Source organism: Monodon monoceros, unplaced genomic scaffold (assembly GCF_005190385.1).
Source record: "Monodon monoceros isolate NGI ecotype Baffin Bay Population unplaced genomic scaffold, NGI_Narwhal_1 Super_Scaffold_9, whole genome shotgun sequence".
NCBI classification, from domain to species: domain Eukaryota; kingdom Metazoa; phylum Chordata; class Mammalia; order Artiodactyla; family Monodontidae; genus Monodon; species Monodon monoceros.
The window spans coordinates 21,367,342-21,388,371 of NW_021703786.1; the positions used below are offsets into that span (position 1 = coordinate 21,367,342).

General features: G+C 38.7%; 1 protein-coding gene across 4 annotated transcripts in view; it reads right to left on the bottom strand.

Annotated features, from left to right (window-relative positions):
- Positions 1 to 21,030, bottom strand: part of KANSL1 (KAT8 regulatory NSL complex subunit 1) — a 168,152-nt gene that overhangs the window by 38,961 nt on the left and 108,161 nt on the right. For all 4 annotated transcript variants that reach the window (XM_029211538.1, XM_029211541.1, XM_029211539.1 and 1 more), the window contains 3 exons: positions 14,859 to 14,960; positions 5,948 to 6,060; positions 4,970 to 5,165 (listed from right to left, as the gene is read on the bottom strand). In XM_029211538.1, the coding sequence (XP_029067371.1) occupies positions 4,970 to 5,165; positions 5,948 to 6,060; positions 14,859 to 14,960 (411 nt within the window). The remainder of the gene's footprint in view (positions 1 to 4,969; positions 5,166 to 5,947; positions 6,061 to 14,858; positions 14,961 to 21,030) is intronic.

Sequence of the window (21,030 nt, forward strand, 5' to 3'; positions counted from 1 at the left end):
AGACAGTCTCTTCAGTAAGTGGTGCTGGGAAAACTGGACAGCTACACGTAAAAGAATGAAATTAGAACACTCCCGAACACCATACACAAAAACTCAAAATGGAGTAGAGACCTAAATGTAAGACTGGACACTATAAAACTCTTACAGGAAAACATAGGCAGAACACTCTTTGACATAAATCACAGCAAGATCTTTTTTGATCCACCTCCTGAAGTAATGGAAATAAAAACAAACAAATGCGACCTAATGAAACTTAAAAGCTTTTGCACAGCAAAGGAAACCATAAAGAAGACGAACAGACAACCCTCAGAATGGGAGAAAATATTTGCAAACGAATCAACGGACAAAGGATTAATCTCCAAAATATATAAACAGCTCATGCAGCTCAATATTAAAAAAACAAACAACGCAATCCAAAAATGGGCAGAAGACCTAAATAGACATTTCTCCAAAGAAGACATACAGATGGCCAAGAAGCACATGAAAAGCTGCTCAACATCACTAATTATTAGAGAAATGCAAATCAAAACTACAATGAGGTATCTAATACCTCACACCAGTTAGAATGGGCATCATCAGAAAATGTACAAACAACAAATGCCGGAGAGGGTGTGGAGAAAAGGGAACCCTCTTGCACTGTTGGTGGGAATGTAAACTGATACAGCCATTATGGAGAACAGTATGGAGGTTCCTTAAAAAACTAAAAACAGAATTACCATATGACCCAGCAATCCCACTACTGGGCATATACGCAGAGAAAACCATAATTCAAAAAGACACATGCACCCCAATATTCATTGCAGCACTATTTACAATAGCCAGGTCATGGAAGCAACCTACATGCCCATCGACAGATGAATGGATAAAGAAGAAGTGGTACATATATACAATGGAATATTACTCAGCCATAAAAAGGAACAAAATTGGGTCATTTGTAGAGACGTGGATGGATTTAGAGATTGTCATACAGAGTGAAGTTAGAAAGAGAAAAACAAATATAGTATATTAACACATATATGTGGAACCTAGAAAAATGGTACAGATGAACTGGTTTGCAGGGCAGAAACTGAGACACAGATGTAGAGAACAAACTATGGACACCAAGGGGGAAAGCAGTGGGGGGGGTGGTGGTGGTGGTGGTGGTGGTGGTGTGATGAATTGGGAGATTCGGATTGACATGTATACACTGATATGTATAAAATGGATGACTAATAAGAACCTGCTGTATGAAAAAATAAATAAAATTCAAAAACAAAACAAGGCTTTGAATACATTTCAGGGAAGAGAAAAGCACCAAAATAGGAAATATTCAACTCTAACTATTTGAAATGGTAATTATTTCACCTTCTAATTATGAAAATAAAGCACTATTAAAAAAAATTAACTTAGAAATCTTAGTATATGTTGTGGTAATCAGAATGCAATGCAATGTGTTACTTTTAGTGGCTCACAGACACTGCAACATCTGATAGAGAATTTGCCAAGAACAAAAATTAATTGAAATCCATCATAATTTAAAGACTTTCCAAAAATCTTAGTGCAAAATCCAAGCCACATTTGTTTAATAAAAAAACAAAGAAACAAACAAGCAAAAAAACCCAAAAAACCAATTCAGTGGTTATGGAGGAAGTCCACTCTGAAAATAAGGCTCTATCATCATTATCTGTTAATCACAGAATATTAAAGTACTTTTAAAAATTCTTTTGGCTTGAAGACAGTTTGTAAATAAAATATTAGGGCTTCTACTTCTATTTACTTCATCTCAGCCTTCCAAAATTTATTTTGTATGTGTTTTATAATGCATATATAAAACACTCCCATAAAAGTTTAGAGGCTATTGTCCTAAGCACTGGGTGATTTCTGAGTACTCTGCCACTAGAAAGTAAGCTCCATGAGGGCAAGGACTTTTGTTCACCAATGAAACCCAGGTGTACTGGAACACCGTGGGGACCCAAAACTGCTGAATAAATTTGCTTGGCAAATCCATCACCTCAAAATGGTAGAGGGCAAGGTACTTGCTCAACAGCAAATATCACTGAGCAAGGATCCACTGAAGACACAGTGAGCAACTAAGACAGAGAGAATGGCCTTTGTCTCCAACTTTGGCAGAACTCCAGCATTATTGCTATCATCAGCAAATGGTTTATTTCCCAAACTAAACTTATTTGTCTTATTTTCCATGCAGTTTACTTCTGCATGTCAGAATGATTGTTTTAGACACTGGCATTGGAACCAAAGGGTCTTTAGTATGCTTTGTATGTCTCCTCCTTGTTGTAAACATTTATATGTACTACCTTCAAAAGTATATCAGTTTTGGGGCATGAACAAGAAGAAACTACTGTCAACTGCAACAAAGAAGTCTTGCTACTTCACAGATATAAAGAAAAGAATCCAGGAGGCCAATCTATACTTCAGAAAAATTTTATCACACCCTTAGATGTCATGACACCATGGCTAGCAACTGCTGAAACAGAGAAAGGACACTATTTCCCCATGAGGCGATGTTGTTGGTAGGTTTTTGTTAAAAGCGTCAAGGGCATGGCCAAAATCTACTTTCTTATACTTAACAGTAATATACTGTTTTTTTGCTTTCCCAATATCAACTCTTCAAAACTGTTCAGAAAATAATTTAGATTTATATGACTATTAATAAAAATTTGATTCAAATGTCAATATGAGAAACCCACCAAATTCTTTTCTGGTATTTTGGTAATTCAGGCAATCTGAGGAATAGACAAGAGAAAAATGGTACAGCCTAATAGTTAATTTTCACTAATAATACTTTCCTTTAAAAAAAAAAAAGATCATGGCAAGGAACTTCCCTGGTGGCACAGTGGTTAAGAATCCACCTGCCAACGCAGGGAACATGGGTTCAAGCCCTGGTCTGGGAAGATCCCACATGCCGCAGAGCAACTAAGCCTGTGAGCCACAACTAGTGAGCCTGTGCTCTAGAGCCCACGAGCCACAACTACTGAAGCCTACGCACCTAGAGCCCGTGCTCCACAACAATAGAAGCCACCGCAATGAGAAGCCTGTGCACCTCAACAAAGAGTAGCCCCCGCTCTCTGCAACTAGAGAAAGCCTGCGCGCAGCAATGAAGACCCAACACAGCCATAAATGAATGATCATGGCAAAATTATATAGTCCAAATGCATACTATAACAAAAAAAGCCAAGCAGTGAAAATCTACTGTCCAAATATTAATGCTTCCAACAATTATCTCCTCTCCCTTGTCCTCAGTTTTCTCACCAGCAAATATACTGTAATAGCATTATCTTAAGAAACATTCTCTTTCAGTCAAACAGGTTATTTCTCTGTTCTCCTTTACAGAAATACTCTTTGAAAGTGTTATCTATGATGGTTCCCTCAATTCCTTCCGTTCCATTCTCTCCTGAACCCGATCCAATCAGAATTTCACTCTTCTACCTCTAACAAAACTGCTTACAAAGGTCTCAAGCAACCCTGGCCCCACAAAATCCTATGGTCAGTTCTTAGTCTTCACCTAACTTGACCCATCTGCAGCATCTAACAGAGATGATCATTCCCTCCTTTCTGAAACATTTTCTTCACTTGCCTTCCACATACCACACTCTCTTGGTTTTCCTTCTGCTTCATTGGTCACTCCTTCCCAGTTTCTTATCTTTCACATCTCCAAAGACTTGGAATAAAAAAATGTATCAAGGCTGAATTCCAACTGAGTTCCCCACCATTCCCTATTCCCTTCCTCTGCTGCATTTTTCTCCCCAGAACTTAACACTACAGAACATACCATATACTTCATTTTTTTTTTTTTTTTGCGATACGCGGGCCTCTCACTGCTGTGGCCTCTCCCGTTGCGGAGCACAGGCTCCGGACGCGCAGGCTCAGAGGCCATGGCTCACGGGCCCAGCCACTCCGCGGCATGTGGGATCTTCCCGGACCGGGGCACGAACCCGTGTCCCCTGCATCGGCAGGCAGACTCTCAACCACTGCGCCACCAGGGAAGCCCCCATATACTTCATTTTATTGCTTTATTTTCTGTCTCTACCCATTAGATTATTTCATGAGGGTAAGAATTTTTGTCTGTTTTGTTTAGTGTTGTATTCTCATTGCACAGAACAGATCTAGCTTATTGTAGGAACTCAAAAAAAGATTTGTTGAATGAGTGAATGAATTAATAAAAAGTGTAAACAGCAAGGGTCATCTTGTACTAGTAACTTAGCAGCCAGATACCCCAATAAGCAAATTATATACATTTCAGTTAATCCTGAAACAACCCTATGAGATCTCTGAGGCAGTGTGGGGTGGGGTGGGGGGGGGTGTTAACATGCCCCAAACACAAACTACTAAGTGGCAGTGCCATGATTCAAACCCAAGTCTGTCCTCTTCAAAGTTAATGCTCTTAATCACTGCAGGTATTATTTTCACTGGAGTACTATTTCGTTGGTTTTGAACTAAATCCAACCCTGCTATTTGAAGAGTCAGCAATCAAGTTTCCTATAGTTGTAAAATAATCTCCATTTTGTCTGTGAAGACAAACATTCGTTTAGTATCATCAACTTAGACATTTTAATGGAGATTCTTATTTAAAAGGAAAGCATTCCACATTGCCATTTTCAGCGATAACAGGATAAGTGAGAAGACACACTGCTCTCCTTCAAAGTGTTGATGGCAGAACTTCCAACTTCCTCTCTCCCATTTCTATTAAAATCTCAAGCCAATGGTTTCCAAACCTGGCTGAAGAGTCACCTAGGAGCTTTTTGTTTTCTGAAAACAAGATTCCCAGGCCCAACTCCAGAGCAACGAAACCAGAATCTCTAGGAAACAGGGCTCAGGAACCTAGTATTTTTTAAAGCTCTGCAGGAAGCCTTGGTGGTTAGCCAAGTTTGGAAAACACTGGTTAAAAGAACCAAAGCTGGCAAGAAACTAGTACCTCTATCTGAGCATCTGGCTCACTGTTTAACAGTGACCAAGTCTCACTGGTACTGACCTTCTTGGAAAGAGGCACGATGCTGTTGGGTCGAACAAGCCTCCGTTTCTTACAGCTCAGCACAGGACGTGTTCGGGCTGCCACACAGGTGCCATCAGTTGATGAAGAAACTAGATTCAGTCTTTGCTTTTTATGCAATTGTTCCTCAGCATCAGAGTTGTCACCTGGTATGTGGTCTGCCAAGACAGGCTGAAGACTACACAAGGGGAAGGAAGAATATTCACTTCTCATAAGACATAAGGAAACAAAGCCTTTAATACTTGTTCAACCACCTCTACTTGCAAATGTTCACAGACACAAACGTGTTCTAGAGCACACAGAGGTCACCTCTTGATGCTGATGTCTGTTAATCTAAGTGGCTATGCAGTATCTGTGCTTATTTTTAAGGTGCTCTTGGTGGATGTTACTCTACCATGTCTGAAAAATGCAAAAGTCAGTAAGTGAACTCAGGTTCTAGTGATTAAGTTCTCTTCTACAACAAAAACATGAATTCTTAAAAGTCTAGAAAATTGCAACTGGTAAGAATATTTTTAACATATATTGAGAATCGGTTCTCCTATGAAACTTGCCAATTAGGGATGTGTACTCATTGTTCACTTGCAGAAGGATTCCTCGATCTTTTATAAATACAGATTTACAGCCTTCAGGGATCTAATCTGTTCTACAGCAGAGGATTTTATGTAAATATTTCTGAGGAATTCTACCAAGACAGGACCAATCACAACGATTCATAATAACTTTAGGACTTTAATTTTTCTCCAGGCTGAGTCGATTTTAGGCCGCAGTAACAGGAAAATACATTAGGAGGCTACTTAAAATATACTTGCTACAGTAGGAGGCATGCACAATATTATGAAGTGATAAGGTTTCTGCTTCTTTAAACCAGGGTTACTTCTGGCTAGGGATAACTAAGAGCCTCAAACCCATCTTTAACAAGCCTGCTGAGTATAAGAAGTATGCAGAAGAGATAAAACTTACGTATTAATAACTCCATTGACAGGTCTCAATGCTCCACATGATTTAGTAGACAATGACTCTGAAGGATGACCAGAGGCACCATGGTTTTCCAGTGGTTGAGAAACAGACTCAATCTTAATGAGAATAAAAATGAAAATATATTATCAACATTTAGCCAACAGCACCAGCCTGAAAAGCAGCACCATTTCATTTTAATGAAACACCTAAAACTTCTGATGACCAACTTGAAAAAAACCTCATTTATGGAACACATTTAAGTGTTTCTTGGATTTGTGTTTCCTGGGCTGTAGTCCTCACAAATCCCAAATAAATGCATTTTTTGGCCTTAAAAAAACCAAAACCAAAAAACCCGAAAAAACCAAAATCAAAAAAACCCAAAAAAACCAAAATTACTCGTATGATTGAGGAAAAAAGAAAATAATTAAGAGAATCAGCTTTTGAGATTTTGCTTTGGCAAAATTTGGAGAATTTGCTTTGGAGAGAAGGGTTAGGAATTAAGATATTTAACAGACCAAAAGTAGTAAAGTGCCTACTGACAGGGAAATGACCTAATGGCTCCATGGAACAGAAGCACAGCAAAACAATTATATAGTACCAAGAGTCAAGTTTTCAACCTAAGGGTCAAGGGTACATAAGTTCAGTAGGAAGACAACTAAGAGGAAATTTAAATGTAGTTAATATCTGCTTAACTTCGCAGTGTATGCTGGAAGCTTGTTTCCAGAAAACCATACTCTCTCTCACTTTCTCACTCTCTCTCTATATATATTTCACCCCTGTGATAAAAGAAATAGAAACAATTAATAAAATGACAATGAATAACTAATAATTACCTAATGCTATCAGGTAGTAACTTTGGAGTATACAAATACAGTTGACCCTCAAACAACTTTTGGATTTGAAGTGCAGGGATCCATTTATACGTGGATATGTTTCAATAGTAAACACTAAAGTACTACACAGTCTGTGGTTGGTTGAATCTGCAGATGTGGAGGAACTGTGGATAGGGAGGGCTGACTATACGTTATATGTGGATTAAATCCCATGTTGTTCAAGAGTCAATTGTATATGCTTACAATATAAAATGAAAAAAGGGAGGTAGGAAAAAAATGTGGAAAAGTTGGAATTTCACTATTTCAAAAGAAATTATATATTTACTAGGCTAAAAGGGGTAGGGGCAGCCATGAGATGTCAATCACATGGAGTGTCTGAGGTATTGGCAATAAAGCCACAGCTCAGTTATCCCTCGGCTCTGGGAGTTGTTGGAATACCACAGAATGGCTGTGGTCTTTGTCTCCGCCTTACACTCAAACTGACTTTGGGGTGTTTTGACATCCCCCTTCCTGTAACTGCTACCAGTACATATCAAAGCCAATATTTTGAGGCTGAAATTCTATTTATCAGTATTGTTATATTCTCTTTTGATCTTTTTACCCCCCCAAGGAGAAAACACCAAAGGATCTGAAGACCTGAGAACAGCCTCAAGAAAGGACAATACATTGGGAAGCTAATTTTTAAAATTTAATACAAATTATCCAAAAAGTTAGATCAGGATAGACAAGACACATGAGTAAATTACAATGAGTAAACACTGGGAAAGTGTTCTGTCTTCCTTGTTAGATACCCTGTACATTTACTGGTATACCTTGAACAATTATATTAGTCAACAACACCAAAATTATGGTAAATTTGGCTCATGTACTCACTGCCTTAAAAGCCACACTGATTTCCTCATGGAAAGTAATGTGTAAGAGTTATAAGGATGTTCATGTCTTCTGACAAAGTATTTTACTCATCCTTAAAATGTATCTTAAAGAAATAACTCAACAAAACATACCCCCAAATCTTACACACAAAGCTAGTCACTGCAATGATATGGATCAATAACCTAAATGCTCAACACTTGAGGCATAGTTATAAAATGTGGTACACCAAATCAGAATATTGAAGATAATCATAAAGGAAATTTCCTCTTCCTTTACCCAGAGGAATATTTAAATATAGAAAATAATAGGTAGAAATGATTTTGGAAAGGGGCTAAATTCAAAATATTTTTAATATAATTGTGGTGACTAAAAATATATGTACACAGATAATGACAAGGTAAAAATAGTGTTCAAGAGGCAGAATAGAGACTTCACTGGTGGCGCAGTGGTTAAGAATCTGCCTGCCAATGCAGGGGACACGGGTTCGAGCCCTGGTCTGGGAAGATGCCACATGCCGCGGAGCATGCCACAACTACTGAGCCCACGCTCTAGAGCCTGGGAACCACAACTACTGACCCCATGCGCCACAACTACTGAAACCCGCGCGCCTAGAGCCCGTGCTCCACAACAACAGAAGCCACCTCAATGAGAAGCCTGAGCACCGCAACGAAGAGTAGCCCCTGCTCGCCGCAACTAGAGAAAGCCCACATGCAGCAACAATGACCCAATGCAGCCAAAAATAAATAAAATTTTTAAAAAATGAGGCAGAATAGGACTATTCGAAGTTTTCTTTACATTTAGATAATATTTTTAACATTTAAAAAAACCCCGGATAACCCAATACCCTCCTGAATGCTAGTGAGGATTTACCATTCAGGAACACCTCAAAAAGCCCAAACAAATATTATGGTATGACAAAGGACAAAAAGATTTAAGATTCAGGTTGCTGTTAACTAGGAGATGTGTGACTCCAGCCATGTTACAGCTTTCCTAGATTTCTGAAGTTCTGGTTTGTATGAAAAAGTTTCCTTTCAACATGAAAACGCTGTGACTATGAACTTTTTGGTGTTGATCTGAAGAACTTCTGTCAACTTTATATTCATTTAAAACAATAGCTTTTAGCATTAAATTATGACACAGATCTGGTTTATATATCTACATGTTTTACAAGGTGCTACGTTTAAGCAATAGGTTGACTCTCATTTGATTAAGATTTATTTTCTAGGGATTATGGAGAACTAACCACCAGGATACCTGTCAAGACAAACTGTTGCCATTCTTTAACAAAATCTCATTTCAAAACAAGTTTACTTTTCTTGGCTAATAATCTATCCTTGTTTTTCATGCCTACAGATATATAAGTATATTTAAAGGCCATTAATCCTCAATGTGTATTTTATTATTTTTCTTAGAGGAACTTGTAACTTTCCTGGGGGTAATTCAGCCCCAAAATTAAAATAGAAGTCAACAGGCAAAAGGTTATTTAAGCACAGAAATGCTTGTCAAGGATACAGAAGCACACAGCAATTAAGAGCATCAAAGTCAGAGAGGAAACGTGCTTGAATTCCAGTCCCAACCATACAAGGAGGCACTGAATATTTAGAAGGATCTGCTTAGAAACCTTGGGATATCCTACATGTAATCACCCTGAGATCTAAAGCAGGGCACTGGGGCAATTAGGTTCATCATTCATTCTCAAATTCAAAGAGCTTAAAATATTAACCCCAATCCTCTAATAGTGTTTTGTCTAGAAAAAGAAAAACACACCTCACAAACACATGTAATTTTACTTAGAGTTTCTTAAATGCATTCACATTGCTTTAAGAAAAAGTGAACACTCCTTATCTTGCAGTCCAAAAAGCTGCAAAGACAGGGTAGAGAAACATTAACAAACACTTCACAAATATTAAATCCACACACTAATTTAAGCCCGATTGTTATTACTGCAGTGGTTTACATCATTAATATTTTCAGGAAACTAAAGCATGACTCAGATATTTGCCATCCAATGGGAAACTGTAAATAGGAGTTGTTACAGAGCTTCTCTTGAGTTTTATGTGGTGTTCAGATACACTCTGAGGGTACATGCATCCCATAGCCAGAAAAGTACAGAAAAGCTGAAGTGAAGTGGTAGGTAGAGTGCTTCTGTAATCCCTCCTTTTTCTAAAGCAGAGCCCCAGGGATTACCTTTTGGGGAAATCTTAAGAGTTAAAGGTAGCAAGCAGGGTTACTGAAGTGATTTTTTTCCTTGACTGAAAGGGTCAGATGTATGGAATAACACAGCAGTGAGATTCTATTTGTTATTCTTATAAAGTAGGCATCTGTTTGATTCATTACTCCACCTTCTTGGCCAAAACAATTAAGTGTGACAAAAAGCCCTTAAAGAAAAACTATATTAAATTAAGGTTTATTTGTGTGTGGGGGGAGATTTTTCTGGGGTCTGAGAACCCATGTTCACTGAATTTGTTTTACTAAAAAGTAGAGAAAGTAAAGGGGTAAAAATCAAAAGGCACACAACTTAAAAACACGTAATAAAATAAATCTCTAGGTGTGTATGCAAGATATGTGTGTATGTATCTTTACTTTAGTCATTCAAGTAACGCCATGCTGTAACTGTTTGAAATACCATTTTCCTTATATGCACCATATTTGTTTGTCTAGAAAATTTAACAGTTCTGTTTTGGTTAGTTATTACCTTTCTGACAAACATTATCAAAATGGAAAGAAAAGGCTAACTGAATGTAAGGAATTCAACCTCCATTTCTGGGTCAAAATGCTCTCCATCTCAATGATACCCAGCATAGTCCTGCTTAAAATTACCAAAATATTGCTGGCCCATAAAGAATATAACAGTCATTTCCATGAACTAGCATCACGGCCAAGAAACTGTGTTAAAGTGGAAGTGGAACTTTCTGAAAATTCCACTTCCACCAAGTTACTTACCTAGGCTTCAATTTCTGCATATGTAAAATGGGACTATGTGCCTCACTTTCCTATGTCTCTATATTGAGGTCAAAATATAATCTGTAGGGCTTCCCTGGTGGCGCAGTGGTTGAGAGTCCGCCTGCCAATGCAGGGGACATGGGTTCGTGCCCTGGTCCGTGAAGATCCCACATGCCGCGGAGCAGCTGGGGCCGTGAGCTATGGCCGCTGAGCCTGAGCGTCCGGAGCCTGTGCTCCGCAACGGGAGAGGCCACAACAGTGAGAGGCCCACGTACCGCAAAAAAAAAAAAAAAAAAAAATATATATATATATATATATATATATAAAATCTATAATTATATTAAAACAACTTTGGGAGATTACGTTTGACATAAATACGCTACCATGGGTAAAACAGACAGCTAGTGGGAACCTGCTGTAGAGCACAGGGAGCTCAGCTCGATGCTCTGTGATGACCTATATGGGTGGGATGGCAGGGGGAGGGAGGTCCAAGAGAGAGGGGATATATGTATGCATATAGCTGATTCACTTCACTGTACAGCAGAAACTAACACAACACTGTAAAGCAATTATACTCCAATTAAAAAAAAGAAAGTTAAAAACAAAACTTTGAATTATTCGTTTCTAAAAATGCAACCAGCATAATGTTGTTACAGGTCCAGAGACTACTAAACCTAAGATCTGTATTTACCAACACTGCTGAAAATCTTTCTCTAGAATCTAGAGAAATACAGTAATTGCAAAAACAGCCTTATAAATTCTTACTGTTCAACTTATTTATCCAGAGCCCAATTTATTTTAAAAGTCCTAACTGGTCAGTCAGTGTTTTTTAATACTGTGGATCAAACGTTCCCCAGCCAGTACCTAACCCTCTACTCTCTATCTCAAACCCCTCACGGGGGCCAATGCACCATTCACTGTCCCTGATGACTGCAAAACTTCAAGGAAAAGAACACTGTTCCTGTGTAACCAATGATAGGAAGATTATACCTTGAATGTTTAAAAAGAAAAAGCAATAGCTTACATTTTTGTATGCTTTACTTCTGGGAAAGCATTAGTCCTTCACTTAATAGTTCACTTGTTAACTCCATCAATTCCACAAAGCAAGGAAAGGTAAAAGAATGAGGCTTGGGCCTTCCCTGGTGGTGCAGTGGTTAAGAATCCACCTGCCAATGCAGGGGACACGGGTTCGATCCCTGATCCAGGAAGATCCTACACGCCACGGAGCAATTAAGCCTGTGCGCCACAACTACTGAAGCCCGCGTGCCCTAGAGCCTGCACACCACAACTACTGAAGCCCGTGCTCTCCAACAAGAGAAGCCACTGCAATGAGAAGTCCATACGCAGCAACGAAGACCCAATGCAGACCAAAAAAATTTTAAAAAGTGAGGCTTATTTTGCAAATAAAAGCAAACACAAATAATGATGTCATTTGTCAAAAGCCACAGAAGCAATGTTTTTGCTAAAACAAACAAAAAATCTCCTCAATTTCAAATCTATGGAAAGGAAGGATAATGCAAAAACTAATAAAACTGGCTACCTACAGGAGGTGGGAACACAATGGAAAGAAGGTGGAAATAGGAACAGGGCTACAGCCTTTTGTACAGCTTTAATTCTTAGCACAGTAGTAATGTTTTGCATACTCAAAAAATAATAAATATCAACTACTGTGTGTGTGGGCAACAAGAAGTGGAATACTGTAGTAACAAAAGAACGTAACTGTATTACAAAATAATTGCACAGTCACACTGAAAGGTGAACTAACCTAAGAACAACTTCGGGGAAATAGCATTTTGACGGTTTATTATAGTGCTAACATACTGTATACAATATTGTACTCTGGTTAGTAAAGATATTTCTCACAGGAGTATGAGCTGGCAATTATGAAACTACTCTATTTGGTACTAGGATTGAACAAATAAGTATCAATAAGGAAGGAGGAAGGCTGTGGTGTTAGACTGGTACTAGTATAAACTCATGGTTTTTAGTGTATATACAGATGGGTAGATAACAAAATATATGTATGTGTATGCATGTAGCAGCATACATATATATATTTACTAGCTTTGCTGAGAAGTCCTAGATAGAAGCAATGACACCAAGTAGCAATGAGCACAACTAGTACCCAGATCTTGGTTTCAAAACCCTGTTCTCCAATAAAAAGAAGCAGGGCTGGAACAGGTAAAATACAAGATGAGCCTGGAACATTGTGGGGTGCCAGAAAGTGAGTGTTCAAAAAACAAGGGCGGGGGGGCATGCTGAAAGGACACAGACGCCAATCTGAAAGGTCCCAATGCCAAAAGTTCAGACAACTGCAACTGAATAACTACTAATAGTAGATTATAATCCATAACGTAAAATTAATATCCATAAAACCATCCTGAAATAAGTAACTAACTGATGGACGAAATAAATGAGGGAGAAAAGACAGCTCTTCCTAACAGAATTCCAATGAACAAATGTAGAAAACAGAAAATCACCATTTAGTAAACACCACAGCAATAATTACTGCAGTAATTTTGCAGGAAAAATCCACCAGTAGATGATAAAACTGTGGATTAAAGTATAATGAGCTGGACATACATACACTACCAAACGCAAGGTAGATAGCTAGTGGGAAGCAGCCGCATAGCACAGGGAGATCAGCTCAGTGCTTTGTGACCGCCTGGAGGGGTGGGATAGGGAGGGTGGGAGGGAGGGAGACGCAAGAAGGAACAGATATGGGAACATATGTATATGTATAACTGATTCACTGTTATAAAGCAGAAACTAACACACCATTGTAAAGCAATTATACTCCAATAAAGATGTAAAAAAAAATAAAAAAGAAATAAAAGTATAATGAGCAACAGAAAAATGCATAGTATCCCCCCATGAGATAGTCATTCATTACAAAGGGAAAAATACTAACTTTACAGTGGAGAAACCTGGCAGGCATCACATTAACCAAGTGAAAAAGCTATCACCATCATCTTGTACCCCTAATATGGTATACTGAGAAGGGCACAGTATCACTTCTGTGGAATTACTGCAAAAAATGCATAACCTTTAACGAAAAAACATCTGGCAACTCCCTTCTGAGGAACATTACACATAATAACTTACCAATACTCTTGTGTCAAGGTCATGAAAGACAAAAACTGAGGTGCTCTCACACACTGGAAGAGACTTTAAAGAGATATGACAGGGCTTCCCTAGTGGTGCAGTGGTTGAGAGGCCGCCTGCCGATGCAGGGGACACAGGTTCGTGCCCCGGTCCGGGAAGATCCCACGTGCCGCAAAGCGGCTGGGCCTGTGAGCCATGGCCACTGAGCCTGCGCGTACGGAGCCTGTGCTCTGCAACAGGGGAGGCCACAACAGTGAGAGGCCTGCTTACCGCAAAAAAAAAAAAAAAAAAAGAGACGTGACAGCTATATGGAATGTAGAAATCTGGACCAAAAAAAGGCGGCATAAATGAGAAAATAAGTGAAACTGGAATAAAATCTGTAGTCTGTATCAATGTTAATTCCTAGTTTTGACACTGAACAATGGTTATTCAAGCTGTTAACGCTAGGGGAAGCGGGGGGAAGGATATGTGGGGACTCTTGTGTACTGCTTTTGCAACTTTTGTGTTAAGTCTAAAATCAAATTTCATTCATACACAAATCTAGGAGTTTTCCTATGTTAATACTCATAAAAGCCCGTGACCTTTTGAGAAAAGTAAAAATATGAAAGAAATAAATTAAAAGTGGTCTTGGAATTCAGAAAGAAAAGAAATTAATCTTGGTGTTCAGAGAAATAGGAAAAAGGAAGGAATTATGAAGAGAGATTTGAGCTAGGCTCTAAGGAAACAGAAAATTACAAAAAATGACAGCTTTATCCTCATTACAGAATTAAAGGGGGTAACTCAAACAGCATTTTCAACATCTTTGTGAGTTAAACCTTTCCATTTTATAGTGGCCCAGAAAGGTTACCTTACTTATCAAAGTTATCAGAGCCACATGGTCTCCTAATTCCCAGGAATATTCCATAATGTCACACTTGCTCTGGCTGTGCTGTCTTGAGAGTTAGAAGCTGCTTTTTAATTTTAAAGTCAGCTACACAACTGCTCGAGGGGCCCTGTGGTGCCCTATTCGGGAATTCAGAGCTTAAAATGCCAGAGGTGATAAAAGGGGATACAACCCCTTCGTTCAGCCAATGCAAGGATCCTTATTATAGAGAATAAACTATGCTGAAGCTACACCCCAAATTCTCACTCATTTTCCCTTTTCTGTCTTTTATACTTACCAATTTATCATTCCCATGATCTGTCTTCACCTCAGAACTAAGCGGAAGAAATAAGTCTGTTGTGTGCTCTGGGGGAGGCGCCTCTCCAAGAACTATCAACCCCTGCAGGACAGAGAGAAAAACAGCTTAAGTGGTGTAAGTTACAAATTTAATTTAGTAGTTAATATCAAGAGTTAGGGGCAGGGTGGGTCTGGTTTACCAGAGGCCTTTTCCTTTATCCTATGGTTCTGAAACAAAATATACCACCAGCAGCTTTGCTCTTCCAAGAGTGATTTCAACAAAAGGCCCTAGCAGTAGCCATGAATACAGCCTAAGACTCAAACCCAAGCTTCCCCTTTCTTCCACTTGAATGTATGGACCTACATGGCTTGTAGCATCTTTTATTCACATCTTCCAGATCTGGGATCTTTATCAGAGTATGGTATTTTACACTATATCACCAACCAGACTATACTATATTAACAATAGCAATGCAGTTTTTCTACTTAACTTGATCAAAAATGTGGCTTAAGGATGACCAAACTAGAAGTGCTACAATTATAAATGATGAGCTAAACCAACTATCTCTGAGCAACCACAACCACCGGGTGAAACAAAGGTGGAACAGTCTCTACGGTCAGTATCTTAGAAACCAAAAACTTAAAACTGTTCCAAAGACACCTGTTTCTCACAAGCATAAGCATTACTCCAGATTAGGTTCCTGCCTGACAATTTCAAGCTCAGATTTTACATTCACCCCAGAAAACAAAAAATGTAAAAAGAAATTTTAAATGACTCCACAAATCCTCTCCGTAGCCAGCATGGGCCCAGCTTGGTGAAGACAGAAGTTAGCTTACTATGAAAAATAAACAAAAACCACAGACATGTATCTCCCATCAACGCAAGTAGAAGTGACCAAAATCCAGTTATGACACTGTGTAACAGAAAGACTGGGATGCAAGTGCTCTTTGGTTCTCTTTCTCTGGTCTAGAAAATAAGGAGATCTGACTGATAAGAAGCTCTTAATGGAAATTTTGTATTAGAATCACTTGGGGGAAAGCTTATCAAACTATACTTGCCAAGGTCCAACATCAAATCTACTCAAGAATCTCTGAGGTAGGGAGCTGGGTATTCTGTTTTTCAAAAGCTTCCCTGGTAAGTCTTAATGCAAGCTCTAAACTGAAAAATACTAGACTCAATCATCTTGACTCAGCATCAGAATCCCCCAGAGAACATCCTAAAATATATCAACAGATTTCAGGGCCTAAAAACTTTGACTTATCAATTTGAGCTCCCTAGGCCATTATGACATAGGCTCTTGTGAGCCAATGAACCAGATGATCCTGTCCCTGGGGTTATTTCTAATACAAAAATCTCCGTGAAATAGGAGATATAAGAGATTGGGGGTCCAGTGGTGGTTAAGAGGGAACGATGGAATTTTACCTCAGTTTAAAAGGGAAGAAAAACAGGGCCTCCCCGCCCCCCTCCCCACCATAAGAGAAACAACAAGTTTCCTATTCTGGAATAAGACTATACCTAGGCTATGTGGAAAATGAAGCAGAGACTCTGCAGAAAGAGGGAGAGGTTATTAAGAAAGCAAGAAACATTTGCCCTAGCTTTCAAAATGGGGTTTCTCTGGATAAAAGAACTTCTTTTTCACTGTTGTGGCCTCTCCCATTGCGGAGCACAGGCTCCGGACGCGCAGGCTCAGCGGCCATGGCTCACGGGCCCAGCTGCTCCGCGGCACGAACCCATGTCCCCTGCATCGGCAGGCGGACTCTCAACCACTGAGCCACCAGGGAAGCCCTGGCTAAAAGAACTTCTGCAAAATATTTTCTTGTTTCAATCAGAAGCATAAAACAGACCTCACAAACTTTTCCATTTCAAAGTAAAAACTGTTTGTAAAAAGCAGCTATTTTGTACAACATTCCCTTCTCAGAATATTGCATTCAACATCTTCTCTGCTTAAGAGCCTAAACCACCTCCCCATCTACTATATAAAGCTAGCCCAAACTCATCTTGGCATAGTCCATAATCCATCCCTACCTTACTTATCTATTTCCAACTACTTTCTCCAAATATTGTTACACTAACCGCATTATCCCCTAGAGAATGTCTGAATATATATGAAGTTGTTGTTGAAAGAAAAAAGACATATCCTTCTCCCTACTCCTATCCAAACTCATCCCTCAAAGTGCTTACAATTCTAATATTGGGACAAAGACAGACAAAGACAGAATATCAACAATATGAGTAAGTAAAATTTATGTTGCACATTAGAAAGTGTTAAATGCTAAAAAACTAAAGGACAGTGAGAGGATAATAAAGTGGGAGTAGGCACTCTTTCCTATTAGGCGGTCAGGGTAAAATGCACCGAGAAGGTGGTGTCTGAGCAAATACTGGAAAGAAACTTGGGAACAAACTTTGGGAATATATGCAGGAAGAGCTAATGCAGCAGTTTCAAGGTTGGAGCCAGCTGGATAACTTTAAGAACTGTAAGGAATTTGGTATGGCTGAAGGAAAATGAATGAGTGGAGTCTGAGGCAGAAGCTCAAGGCAGAGGAGGTAAGTGGGGGTGCAGGGCCTTGTAACTCCCTGTCTTTCAGCTTTCATGTCCAGATGGTAAATCAATGGAGAGTTTCAAGCAGAAGGGAGCAATGACCTGACTTATGGTTTAAAAGGATCAATTTGCTATTGTGTTGACAAGTGGACGAGTGGACAGTAAATAGAGGAGCAGAAAGAACCACTGTTGGACCGAAGTGGTTGGATTCTGTATATATATATATATGTGTATATATATATATATATATTTGAAGACAGAATCAATCAGTTATGCAAATATGCTTCTTGGGATGTGAGGGAAGAGAGTAGTCAGAGAGTTAGTAAAGGTTTCTGGCCTCTGCAACATTAGAGCTCCTATTAATCTGTTGAAAGGTCTTTTCAATGTGCATTAGTTTTAATCAAATCTATTTTTGCAAATATTTACTCAAGTGCTATGCTGATTCATATGCTACCATTCACCCATGCATTCTTGCCCTGACCCCCAAAACTCTGTTCGTTCATTGTAGCATACAAAACCAACCATTAAATCCTTTATACTGTACCTCATACCAAAAAGGATGAAAGCAACTAAAAGGAAGATGAGCAAATAAAAAGCATACAAACGGCTAAAATCTGTTCATTCAGGTGACCTTTATTGAGTGTCTACAACATGCTGGGTGGTGTGAAACCCTAAGAATAAGAAAATAAATAAAATACATTCCACTCATAAGAAGCTTACTACCTTCATCTACCTCAGACAGGCAGGCAGGCGAAGTAGGACAATGACAGTGCTATAACAGAAGTTTAGAGAAGATGACGTGAGAGCAGAAAAGAGGCAGAGCTTAAGGAAGAGACTGATGGAAGTAAGGCTTTATGGAGAGGTCTACATGATTACTTAAATTTTCCTAAAATATACTTAATAAATATAGTTAATAATCACGAAAGGAAAGGTCATTATTAGCAAAGAAAACTCCATGAAGTTCCACTCCACACTTGTCATGGCAACCCCAAGCTGGGATTCCCTAGCATTCGGGGTTTATACTGGGTCAACATTACATGGCTGTGACATTAGCCACAAGCAGCAATAACCTCAAGGCTACTGCACTCTAAGCCCAAGGTAAAAAGGCCAGGAGAGTCTGCCCACCCTTCACTATCACTTCCTAAAGTCAGAACCAGGACCGTGCCTGGACTGTCCAGGCCTAGAGAACTAAACACTACAGAACACAGGACTACAGAAATTGGGAAGCGTCACAGTTGCATGAAGTCGTAACATATCCTTATAAATTATTCCTCTCTGGAAATACAAATCTGTCCTACATTTAAAAAAGGAAAAAACAAAATGAAGTAAAACTGAAAAAGGAAGAAATGGTAGAAGAAACTGTGCTAAGCCTGATTATAAAACAGGGCCAAAGCAAGCAAGCAAAAAGGAAAGAAAAGAAAAAACTAAGTTGTACGCTTGGGTCAACTGCTTTCCCTTTACCAATTTCAGGTAACACATGGAGTCAAAGTACAAGGAAAAAAAAAAAAAAACACCTCTTCATCTGTAAAACAAAATTAAGGTGCAATTTCACATACTCACTTTCCTACTTCATTCTAAATAGGTCAAGCTTTCCTACCCATCTTAAGATAAATCAGTGACCTCACTGTAAACCAGCACCACAAGATGGTCCTGGGCTACCTAGACTAGACATGGCTGTCCATAATGCCTTATAACTCTATGAAGATGGAAACTTCAACTACTTTACATCAATTCTGAAGACAGGTATTCTAGGTTACTGCTATTCCCATTCAGCAGCTTTTCTATCCAGAAGTTTCATTGTTCTTCCATCTCTCATTCCCCATAACATTTCCATCCTTAGTTAGCAGGTGCTGTGCAATCTGACAGATCAGTCAAAAGAAGGGATAAAAAAATAATATAATGTTTTGTACTAGACATGGATGCTGAAGATTGCGTGTTAAGAGAAAGAAGTCTCCTTTAGCAACAGAACCCTCTTGGTCCCTGTGCATTCCCCCCTCAGTTTTATTTACCAGGTGTGAAATTTCAATAAATATGCTCAAGAGAAATGATGAAAAGGATACAACAGCAGAATATGTTAGACAGAAAATGCTTTGGGGTCAGATAAATAGCCCTGAGTTCAAATTTAGCTCTGCTTCTTACAAGCCTGTAAGCTGTTGCTTTGTGCATTAAATAACACACATGAATGTACCTGTATATAGTCCACACTCAAGGTTCAGACACTGTTTTCCTTTCTCATTTTAAGACATGGGAGCATCTTTTTTAAAAAAGCTGACTGAATATGAAAGTTAAAACACAACAGTGTTCCAGGTGGTATGTCTTAGTTTAACTGAAATCACTTCTTAGTGGCACATAACAATGGTGCAGCTTACAATCAACAGCATCTTTGAGTCTATGAAATACAGTAGTTTTATAATGAGGAACTAATATAACATAAACACATATATAAACACACAGTACGTATAATTATATATATATATATATATATAAATAGATAAAGCAACAAATATGACTGACTACCATTCTAATAATCTCAGTTGTTACTAAGAGACTCTAGTTCTCAAATATGAAAATTCTCTCTTAACTATTGGCTATAAAATACCAGACACTGAAGAGGTGTCCATGACAGAGGAAGACTGTTTTTCTCCTCAGGATAGGCATATCCAGTCATCTCCCAGATATTCTTTATCAACATTCCAGCTCATATTCTACAAATATCACTTAATTTTCTTTGTGAAGAAGAGCTAAGCATAATGTTTACCATCCTTGGTGAATATTTTTAGATTTAATTCCTCATTTGCGCTAGCTAATTTTTAAAGTTAGGATTTAATGTGTTCCCTATCCTAAAGGAACAAATTATTATTATTATTTTTTAAGGTAAGTCCTCTGGACTTTGCCCTCAATTATAATATGTTCTACTGAACTTCTGGAGAATTACATATAAGCCCATTTGGGGAAGAAGCTCAAAGAACGCTCCAGGGAAATGTTTGGAATAAAAGCTTACATAATATATAAGGGAGGCTGCAGGACTTTTACTTCAAACTCTTACCCTTTTGTTCATCTTGTCAATTAGTCATCCTTTAACTCTTGGTCTACTAATTAATTTAATGTATGCAGTTCACGGTACATAGCAATTTTCTTAAGGCTTTGACCAGCACTAAGGCAGGACAAAAACGTTGTGACACTTATTTTTAGGGGCAGTAGATGCTTCATCTAGACCCACATGTTCAGTCAGGGAAGTCACTGCATCAAGCTAACACAATAAGTACCTTGCAAGAACATAAGCACCAAGAAAGGAGGATTTTTATTTACTGTGACCCCACTAAGGAGAACAGTGCTGGTACACAGCCGTCACTCAACTATTTACTGAATGGATTTCTTTTCCATGTACATTTTTCCCCCAGTCAAACTCCAAATAAGCAGAGGACATTTTTCAGAAGAAGAACTATACAAGTATCACTGTTAAAGATAAAAGCTGTATCGTTAAGAGTCAGTCCACTGCAAGCAGGAGAACAAAGGAAAATGAAATCACCAGTGTCTAATCTTGCCTGAATGATCTTTCAGGAAAAACTTTATTTTTCCTCAAGAAAGCAAGGGAGGCTTAGCAGTAAAACAGAAACGCATCTAAGTAAAAAA